At 46.4% G+C, this 10,052-nt stretch overlaps 2 protein-coding genes across 2 annotated transcripts; both read left to right on the top strand.

Annotated features, from left to right (window-relative positions):
* The first annotated feature begins 3,986 nt into the window (after window positions 1-3,986).
* Window positions 3,987-5,551, top strand: LOC109785591 (daphnetin O-methyltransferase 1). The gene is made up of 2 exons (XM_020344183.4): window positions 3,987-4,896; window positions 5,006-5,551. Exons 1-2 carry the CDS (start codon window positions 4,078-4,080, stop codon window positions 5,303-5,305), a joined length of 1,119 nt encoding a protein of 372 aa, XP_020199772.1. The 5' UTR covers window positions 3,987-4,077; the 3' UTR covers window positions 5,306-5,551.
* A 453-nt stretch (window positions 5,552-6,004) lies between these two features.
* On the top strand, window positions 6,005-9,690 carry LOC109785592 (daphnetin O-methyltransferase 1-like). Its single transcript, XM_073497333.1, has 7 exons — window positions 6,005-6,117; window positions 6,169-6,226; window positions 7,739-7,775; window positions 7,847-8,008; window positions 8,561-8,973; window positions 9,091-9,246; window positions 9,409-9,690. The coding sequence occupies exons 1-7, from the start codon at window positions 6,005-6,007 to the stop codon at window positions 9,688-9,690; spliced, it is 1,221 nt and encodes a 406-aa protein (XP_073353434.1).
* The last annotated feature ends 362 nt before the right edge of the window (window positions 9,691-10,052 follow it).

The following is a 10,052-nucleotide window of genomic DNA, read 5'->3' as shown; positions in this document are numbered from 1 at the left end:
CTCTTTACACGTTCCCTAATGCATCATCCCATAACGAACTCATTAGTCACATTGCTTGCAAGGCTTACAGTGATGTGCATTACCGAGAGGGCCCAGAGATACCTCTCCGACAATCGGAGTGACAAATCCTAATCTTGATCTATGCCAACTCAACAAACACCATCGGAGACACCTGTAGAGCATCTTTATAATCACCCAGTTATGTTGTGACGTTTGATAGCACACTAAGTGTTCCTCCAGTATTCGGGAGTTGCATAATCTCATAGTCATAGGAACATCTATAAGTTATGAAGAAAGCAATAGCAATAAACTAAACGATCATAGTGCTAAGCTAACGGATGGGTAAAGTCAATCACATCATTCTCTAATGATGTGATCCCATTCATCAAATGACAACTCTTGTCCATGGCTAGGAAACTTAACCATCTTTGGTCAACGAGCTAGTCAAGTAGAGGCATACTAGTGACACTCTGTTTGTCTATGTATTCACACATGTACTAAGTTTTCGGTTAATACAATTCTAGCATGAATAATAAACATTTATCATGATATAAGGAAATATAAATAACAACTTTATTATTGCCTCTAGGGCATATTTCTTTCAGCAGCCAAGGTTGGGTTCAGCAGTGTCGAAGAGAAACGGGGAAGGAGAAGGCACATGAGAGAGGCGTGTCGAAGCCGCCAGGACGTACCTCGAGGATTGAGCTGTTGGGTGGCATCCTCCCTGACGATGAAGAGGCTCCAAGAGCCGATGCCTACTTGCCGGAGGCCTCCATTACGAACCAGAGTTGAGCACGGCGCATAAGAGATGAAACGCCTCATGCTCCTCCCGCTGAGCGACGACCTCAGCCACCGCAGCTGGAGCGGCGTCCTCGACCTCAGCCACCGCAGCTCCTCCTGCTCCTCCTCAACTATCGGTAGAAGGAGTGCAAGAGCCTGGTGCTTACTGATCTCATCACTCGGTTGAAGGAGCGGGGGGTAGGAGGGCCTGGTGCTCAGCGAGCTCGTCGGCTTAATCAGACGGGCGGTGGGGGCAGCGGGGGCGGCAGCGGCGTAGAGGAGCACCAGGCTCTTGCACTCCTTCTATGCGGTCTGACCCATGTCCACCCAACCCCACATCGTCCAGCCCCGAGCCAACGGCCGCCACGCAGATGGGCGCACATGAAAAAACAAAAATGCCCTCGGCGGGGGACGGGAATTTTGGCGGTGGCATGAGATCTTTTGCCTCTGGAGAGCGCCGACGGGCCGCACGGGACGTGGCCTAGCCACAGCAAATGACACGCGGGCCCACCAGCGTGTTACCCCACACGTCAGCGAGACCCGGCCGGAAACCGCGGAGTGATGGCTAGCGCGTGGGAGTAGTAACTATTCATTGCTAGAGGAGCGAGGCCTCGATCCGACGACGCATGTCATCCGGGAGCTTGATCGGATGGCCGGAAACGCATCAAGCAAACCGATCTAACGGCCAGAATGCTCTAATCGTTGTGAGAGCTCTGTTTTCCCCTAGGTTCTTGTTTCTGGATGAGACGAGCGGTGGGGGGCAGATAAGGTTGAGTAAAAAAATTAATGCATAGGCGGTGTTGAGTTGCAATCATAAGGGAGAAGTACGTCGTACGACAGATCATGATAGTGGGAGTGTACTCCTGTTACGATCGGACGCCTGGTCCCTGATAAGAACTTTATTTATTTATTTTTGTTAAGTTTAGTATAGAGCCATTAAATTATAAAAATATAGGAGGATATGTGATTGAGACATTCCTATTTTACCATGTTAGTATCCTTGTTTTGTGATTGAGTGTACTCGCTGCTTTTCCTTAGAGCATCTCTACCTCTTCTCTTAAACACCCCCCCCCCCCCCCCCCTCCTCAATTTTTTTGTTAAAATATCTGATTTATTTAAATGTTAATGTTAGTGTAGCAAGCGTGCTTGACACTTTTCATGCGAAACAGGATAGCGATGCTTCGTCAATGAAAAAAATAAAAGTAAGTGTAACATTTGGCTTTTTACTTTTTTTGTACAAGTCAAAATGCTTAAAATTTGCAGGTAGCATTTTGGGGTGACAGTGAACACATCTATGATTTTAAATATTTGTAAAATACATTTTTGACGCGCTGGAGCATATGCTCCCTAGAGACCAGTTGTATTTCCACAGTTTTTTGCACGCAGACCTTTTCCCCGAATTCTTAACTCCTCGAAAACTCAAATTTGCATAAATAGGCATCTCAAAAACATAAATTGAAACATGATTTGATAACTTATTAGTTTATAAAATATATTGCCTCTTTATAAACATAAAAATACCTTAATTAAACTGCGGTGCACTTTGCACAGATAGAGCCGAAACGACATGGAGATGTCGAGAGGCTTGAGGCTTTAGGAAGCTTCGGCCAGACAAGGCTCCATGAGACGGGAGGTGGGGAGCAGATGAGGTTGAGTGAAAAATTAATGCATAAGCGATGCTGAGTTGCAATCACAAGGAAGAAGTACGCCGTACCACAGATCGTGACAATGGGAGTGTACTCTTGTTACTATTGGACGCCCGGTCCCTGAGAAGGACCTTTTTTATTTTTGTTAAGTTTAGTATAGAGCCATTAATTTATGAAAATATGAGAGGATATGCGATTGAGTCATTCTGTTTTACCATGTTAGTATCCAGTTGTTTCAAGCTTTGTACTTGTTGTTTTTCCTTTTATATATAGTTTTGTTGATGCATGGCATTTGAAACTTAATAAAATGGCCGTGTGCATCTCTAATGCAAAAACGAAGAAAACCTAACATTTTTGGAAAATCTAAGTTTTTATCGGCCTTGTGAGTAACCTACATGTGGTCTGTCTGTATTGATTTTCGTCTCATTTTCGATTAATTAATTGGGCATTTGTCCTCTTCTTATTTAATCACCTAGGCAAATCTTCTGCCTTCGGATTTGAGAAAGAAAATTATACGTGTGCAAACCTGTGATCTCGCCTCCTGGCAAGATCAGGGAATAGCCAGTAGCTAGCCACATGCGTGCGTCAGGGCCTTGTCGAAGATCAAGAGTTGTTGATTTGCATCAATGTCAACTATGTTTGTTACGCCAAGTTCATCACGGCACCATGCCATTTGTTTTTTAACATAATACAGATGCAAGCGTTCATACATACGCGTATATACTCATCCCTATGAACGCACACACGCATACCCTATCCTTAAAATTGAGTCGGCGTATCATCTTGAGATTTACGAAGTCACCGTAGACGTCTACAAGAACGTCTCCTCCCACTGAAAGCGCATCACCGAAATTCAGAAGTAAATCAAAAATAATGCGAGCATTAGGACTTGAACCTTAGTGGGTTGGGATACCACTGTCCCTCAAACTATCTAACAACAGGTTGATTCGTCCATGCCACTTGGTTCATGTGCTAGACGTACAGGGTGCAGAATCAGCGGTAGACGTGGAGATAGTACATACACACAATCTCTCTTCACTGATGGTACTCGTTTATTTCCGATCCGGAGACCAACCAACTCGCGCTCCATGCGAGGTTAATTAAGTAGTATAGCCGTGGAACGCGAAGTTAATTAATTATAGCTTTTCAGAGGATGCTTGGATTTAAGAAACTTATTTTAGTCTGATTAAAAATAGTCTTTTTAAGAGGCTAAAATTCCAAGCACCTCTGACTAAAGAGGGGCTAAAACTAGTCTTGAGACTAAAACTTTTTAGTCAGGGGTACCCCTACTAAAATGTGGATTAGTCCTCTCTCTCCTCATTTAACTCTTCTTTTTTAACATAGGCGAGTTCTGGATCGGAGGGTTTGGAGGATAATAAATGCTCATTAACTTAATTTTAGTCTCTTTAGTATTTGGATCCAAGCATGGGTAAGGCTAGCAAGTTTTAGTCCCACTACTTTTTGTTATGAGACTAAAACGTATCCAAGCACACTCTCAATACACGAGTAGTAGTAGTAGTAGCTCTATTTAAGCCCCAGCATACAAATGCAACACATAGCATGCAAATGCAACACATAACATCAGTGGATCGAGAACTGAGCAACACTACTACACACACAAGAGCCAGCCAGAGTGATAGAGAGGAGAGCAATGGCCGGTCAGGCGCCGACCATCCAGGTTCCCACGGATGCCGAGCTGCTGCAGGCACAGGCTGACCTGTGGCGCCACAGCCTCTACTACCTCACGTCCATGGGGCTCCGCTGCGCCATCAAGCTCGGCATCCCGACGGCCATCCACAACTTTGGCGGTGTCACCTCGCTGCCGGATCTGATGGCTGCATTGTCGCTCCCTGCAAGTAAGCAGCCATTCCTCGGCCGCCTGATGCGTGTGCTGGTCACGTCGGGCGTCTTTGCAGCCGGCGGCGACAACTCCCACTCCGAGGCGGAGGCGGAGCTGTTCCGGCTCAACCCGCTGTCGCGCATCCTGGTGGACGGCGTGGTGGCGGACGAGCACCACAGCCAGACGTCCTTCGTGCTCGCCGCGACGTCGCCGTTCTACACGGAGGCGGCCCTGGGGCTGGCCGACTGGTTCAGGAAAGACATCGCGGGGCCGGTGCCGTCACCGTTCGAGGACGTGCATGGCGCGTCGCTCTTCCACGAGAGCACGGCGCTCCTGGACCAGGAGCTCGACGAGCTGGTCACCGAAGGTCTGGCCGCCCATGACAACCTAGGGATTGGCACGATCATGCGGGAGTGCCATGACCTCTTCAAGGGGCTTGAGTCTCTTACTGACTGTTGTGGTGGCGATGGGACGACGGCGAGGGCCATCACCAAGGCCCATCCGCATGTCAAGTGCACCGTGCTGGACCTTCCCAAGGTGATCGACAAAGCTCCTTCTGACGGGATCGTCAACTATGTTGCTGGTGACTTGTTCCACTCCGTTCCAAAGTCTCAGGCTGTGATGCTCAAGGTATTTAACCACGGTAGATAATTGCCAAATAGTAAATATGTTGACTTGCAAAAATAAAAAAGATCATTCATTGATGCTAACGAAGGCTATGCATGCACATATTTTGCAGCTTGTGCTGCACCACTGGAGTGATGAGGACTGTGTGAAGATCTTGTCCCAATGTAAGGATGCCATTCCTTCACATGAGGAGGGAGGAAAGGTGATCATTATAGATATTGTGGTTGGGCCTTCATTAGGACCAGTAATGTTTGAGGCCCAGCTTTTGATGGACATGCTCATGCTTGTGAACACAAGAGGTCGTCAACGTACTGAGAATGACTGGCGTGAGCTATTCATGGAGGCAGGGTTCAGTGACTATAAAATTGTCAAGAAACTAGGAGCACGAGGTGTCTTCGAGGTCTATAAGTGAAGGGTTTCACAGAAAATGCAAGGTCTATCCATGAAGGGAATGCTCTGAAGTACCCTAGCAGCATGGTTTATTTATATATGCTCCGGTGAAGGAAATAAAAAGAGTGCCTTACATCTTCTCAAGGAAATTGTCATGTATCATGTTAAGCATGGTTACCCTGTCATCTTTGTATGTTTTCATCCATAAGTATTAATATAATCAGTTATCAGTTATCAGTGTGTCATATTTGTGTATGCATTATGATCGGAGGCATGACGATCTAGTTTCTCATGTGTTGTAGTGCATATTGTTGTAGATAATGTGTCTACAAAAAATATCACGCCGTATATATACTAACTGAGTTTATGTGGAGCAACCATGTTTACTCTAGAAGAAAATATCTCTAGCAAATTGGGGGCTTGTCTCCCAGAAAAAAAATCTTCTGGTGGGCTAGGTATTCCAAATTTGAGGGAATTCAATATGTCGACTGTGCTAGCCTCTTGGGCCAAGAGATATTTTGCTGGTGCTGGCAAAAATTGGTTACCCATTGTGGATTATAAATATCACACTACGAAGCGTCAAAAATTTGAGAAATATATAAATGTCACACTCCTAAACCCGATATTCTTTGGTATAGAATGAACCATGGATCCCCTTTTTGGAAAGGTCTTACTTGAGCTATGTCTGGGGTTAGGCCCTTCTATAAATATGCCCTGAGCAATGGTAAAAATAGTTATTTCTGGAATGATGTGTGGGATGGTGATATCTCCTTGGAAACCCAATTCTGGGACTTGTTTGATCTCTGCCAGCAACAAAATTGCACTGTTGCCCAGGTGTGGGGTGGCTAGGTCCTTAAACTGACCTTTGCGAGATGTCACTACTAGGAAAAACCCTATAGGAAGCTACCTAATAGCAGCGCCGGGTAATGGGCCAACACTACTGGTAAGTAGTAATAGTGCGGGGTAAAATACCGCGTTGCGGGTAAACTTTAGCAATAGCGAGTAGTGCGGGCACTGTGACCACGCGCTACTACTAAGTGGTCCCCCCAATGCCCCCCCCCCCCCCCCCCCCCCGTAGGCCACGACACCAGCGTTGGGGTCTAAAACCTGCGCTACAGCTAATAAGAAAGTAGCAGCGCGGGTCCTAGGCTAGATGTTAATACGTCTCCAACGTATCTATAATTTTTGATTGTTTCATGCTATTATATTATCAATCTTGAAATCTTTATATGCTATTTTGTATTATTTTTGGAAACTAACATAAAATTAACCTATTGCCTAGTGCCAGTTGCTGGTTTCTGCTTGTTTTTAGTTATCCTGAAAATCAGTACCAACGGAGTCCAAACGCTATGAAACTTTTTGACGATTTTTTTCTGGACATAAGAGATCCTAGAAGCTTCGGGAGGAGACCAGAGGATAAACGAGGAGATGGCAAGGCAACAGGGCACGCCCAGGGAGGGTTCCCTATTACCTTGTGGGCCCCACGCGGCTCTGCCTGACCTAATTGCACTTATATAAATTCTCAAATATTGGGGAACCCCGAGAGAGCCGCCTGAAACATTTTTTCCGCCGCCGCGACCTTCTGTTCTTTCACAATCCCGAAGGCCTTTTCCTATACTCTGTCAGAGGGGAAATCGGTCACGGAGGGCTTCCACATCATCCTTGCCGCCTTCCGATGATGCGTGAGTAGTTTACCACAGACATATAGGTCCATAGCTAGTAGCTAGATGGCTTCTTCTCTCTCTTTGATCTTCAATACAATGTTCTCCTCGGTCTTCTTGGAGTTCTATCCGATGTAATCTTCTTTTGCGGTGTGTTTGTTGGTATCCGATGAATTGTGGGTTTATGATCAGATTATTCGTTGAAAGTAATTGAGTCTTTTTTGAACTTTATTATGCATGATTATGATAGCTTTGTATTTCTCTCCGATCTATCCGTTTGGTTTGGCCCACTAGACTGATTTATCTTCAGTGGGAGAGGTGCTATGTGGTGGGTTCAATATTGCGGTGTAACCACCTCATGATAGAAGGGGTAGCGAGGCACGTATTGTACTGTTGCCACTAAGGATAAAACGACGGGGTTTACTCATATTGATTCGGTTTACTTTGTCTACATCATGTCATCTTGCTTAAAGTGTTACTCTGTTTGTCATGAACTTAGTACCATAGATGCATGCTGGATAGCGGTCGATTGGTGGAGTAATAGTAGTAGATGTAGGCAGGAGTCTGTCTATTTGTCACGAACGTGATGCCTACATGTGTGATCATTGCCATGAATAAAGTCATAACTATGCACTTTTCTATCAATTGCCCAACAGTAATTTGTTTACCCACCGTATGCTAAGCGTTCAATAGAGAAGCCTCTAGTGAAAACTATGGCCCCGGGGTCTACTTTACATATTATAAAAACTAAAAATACTTTGCTGCAATTTATTTACTTTTATTTTATTTTGCAGTTTATCCATCTACCTATACAAGATTTGATCCTTGCAAGTAACGAGTTCAAGGGGAATGACAACCCTCTTGCCTACGTTGGGTGCAAGTATTTGTTTTTATGTGTGCAGGTGCTGACGACGAGAGTTTGCTTGGTTCTCCTATTGGTTCGATAACCTTGGTTCTCATTGAGGGAAATACTTATCTCTGCTGTGTTGCATCTCCTATCCTCTTCGGGGAAAATCCCAAGGCAGTTTACAAGTTGCAGGTGCTACTGCTATGGATACATGGGGGTAGTGGGTTGGCCCCACTAAGTAGTAGCACAGCCTCAGCGTCCCGCGATACAACTATTCGGCTTAGTAGTAGCGCTGACACATTCCCCGAGCTACTATTAAGCCTAGCACAATCTTATCCTCTCCCTGCCGGTTCCTCACTCCTATGCCCACTCTCACTCTCTCTCCGCTCCTCCTCCCGCCGCCGCCATTGCCCGTCGTCACTCCCCTCCTCCCCCTTCCTCCACTCCTCTCACCAGCACTCCCTCCTACATCGCCACCGCCCTCTCCCTACCTCCCACAACGCCTCCTCTGCCCTCTCCCTCCCTCCCTCCAACGTCACCTCATTCTATTTAAGCCCCCGCGTGCAAATGCAACACATTACATCAGAGTGGATCGAGAACTAAGCAACACTACACGCACAATAGCCAGAGTGACAGAGAGGAGAGCAATGGTCGGTCAGGCACGAACCATCGAGATCCCCATGGATGCCGAGCTATTGCAGGCACAGGATGACCTGTGGCGCCACAACCTCTAATACCTCATGTCCATGGGCTTTGCTGCGCCATTAAGCACGGCATCCTGACCGCCATCCACTGCCTGGCGGGGTCACCTCGCTGCCGGACCTGGTAGTCGCGCTGTCACTCCCCGCAAGTAAGCAGCCATTCCTCGGCCGCCTAATGCGTGTGCTGGTCACATCGGGTGTCTTTGCAGCCGGCAACGACTCCGAGGCGGAGGTGGAGATCTTCCACCTCAACCCGCTGTCGCGCATCCTGGTAGACAGTGTGGTGGCAAATGAGCACCACAGCCAAACGTCCTTCGTGCTTGCCGTGACATCACCGTTCTACACGGAGGCCACGCTGGGGCTAGCCGAATGGTTCAGGAAGGACATCACGGGGCCGGTGCCATCACTGCTCAAGGATGTGCATGGCGCGTCGCTCTTCGATGAGAGCACGACACTCCTGGACCAGGAGCTCGACGAGCTGGTCATCGAAGGTTTGGCCGCCCATGACAACCATGGGATCTGCACCATCATGAAGGAGTGTCATGACCTCTTCAAGGGACTCGAGTCCCTTACAGATTGCTGTGGTGGCGATGGGTAGATGGCAAGGGCCATCACCAAGGCCCATCCGCACGTCAAGTGCACCGTGCTGGACCTTCCCAAGGTGATCGACAAAGCTCCTTCTGACGGGATTGTCAACTATGTTGCTGGTGACTTGTTCCACTCCGTCCCAAAGTCCCAGGCAGTAATGCTCAAGGTAATGGCAAACCAATGGGAAGGTCATCTCTCTTTCTTTATATTTAACCACGCTAGGCAATTGCCAAATAGTATATCTATTGACTCGCAAAAATTGAAAAGATAATTCATTGATGCTAACAAAGGTTGTGCACATATTCTGCAGCTTGCGCTGCACCACTAGAGTGATGAGGACTGTGTGAAGATCATGTCTCAATGTAGGGATGCCATTCCTTCACATGAGGAGGAAGGGAAGGTGATTATTATTGATATCGTGCTTGGGCCTTCATTAGGGCCAGTAATGTTTGAGGCCCAGCTTTTGATTGGCATGCTCATGCTTGTGAACACAAGAGGCCGTCAACGTACTGAGAATGATTGGCATGAGCTCTTCATGAAAGCAGAGTTCGATGATTATAAGATTGTCAAGAAACTGGGAGCACGAGGCGTCTTTGAGGTCTATAAGTGAAAGGTTTCGCAGGAAAAGCAAGGTATATTCATGAAGGGAATGCTCCCAAGTACCCTAGCAGTATGGTTTCTCTATATATGCTCCAATGTAGGATATAAAAATAGTGCCTTATACATTCTCTCAAGGAAATTGTAATGTAGGAGTATCATTTTAAGGATGGTTATCCTGTCACCTTTGTATGTTTTCGTCCATAAGTATTAATACAATTAGTGTGTCATATTTGTGTATGCATTATGATCATATGCATCACGACCTAGTTTGGTGTATGTTCTAGTGCATATTCTTGTAGATATTGTGTCTAGAACAATATCACGTCTTATATATAATAACTGAGTTTACTTGGAGCAACCACGTTAATTCTA

The sequence above is a fragment of the Aegilops tauschii genome, chromosome 4 (assembly GCF_002575655.3).
Source record: "Aegilops tauschii subsp. strangulata cultivar AL8/78 chromosome 4, Aet v6.0, whole genome shotgun sequence".
Taxonomy (NCBI): Eukaryota; Viridiplantae; Streptophyta; class Magnoliopsida; order Poales; family Poaceae; genus Aegilops; species Aegilops tauschii.
This window is presented reverse-complemented; position numbering and strand designations above follow the sequence as displayed.

Bases quoted from the DNA above. Each gene is read 5' to 3' on its own strand.
- LOC109785591 (XM_020344183.4), top strand. From the start codon at position 4,078: ATGGCCGGTCAGGCGCCGACCATCCAGGTTCCCACGGATGCCGAGCTG. The intron at 4,897-5,005 runs GTATTTAACCAC...CATATTTTGCAG, and splicing joins CTCAGGCTGTGATGCTCAAG to CTTGTGCTGCACCACTGGAG.
- LOC109785592 (XM_073497333.1), top strand. From the start codon at position 6,005: ATGGTAAAAATAGTTATTTCTGGAATGATGTGTGGGATGGTGATATCT. The intron at 6,118-6,168 runs GTGTGGGGTGGC...TGTCACTACTAG, and splicing joins AAAATTGCACTGTTGCCCAG to GAAAAACCCTATAGGAAGCT. The intron at 9,247-9,408 runs GTAATGGCAAAC...CTGCACCACTAG, and splicing joins CCCAGGCAGTAATGCTCAAG to AGTGATGAGGACTGTGTGAA.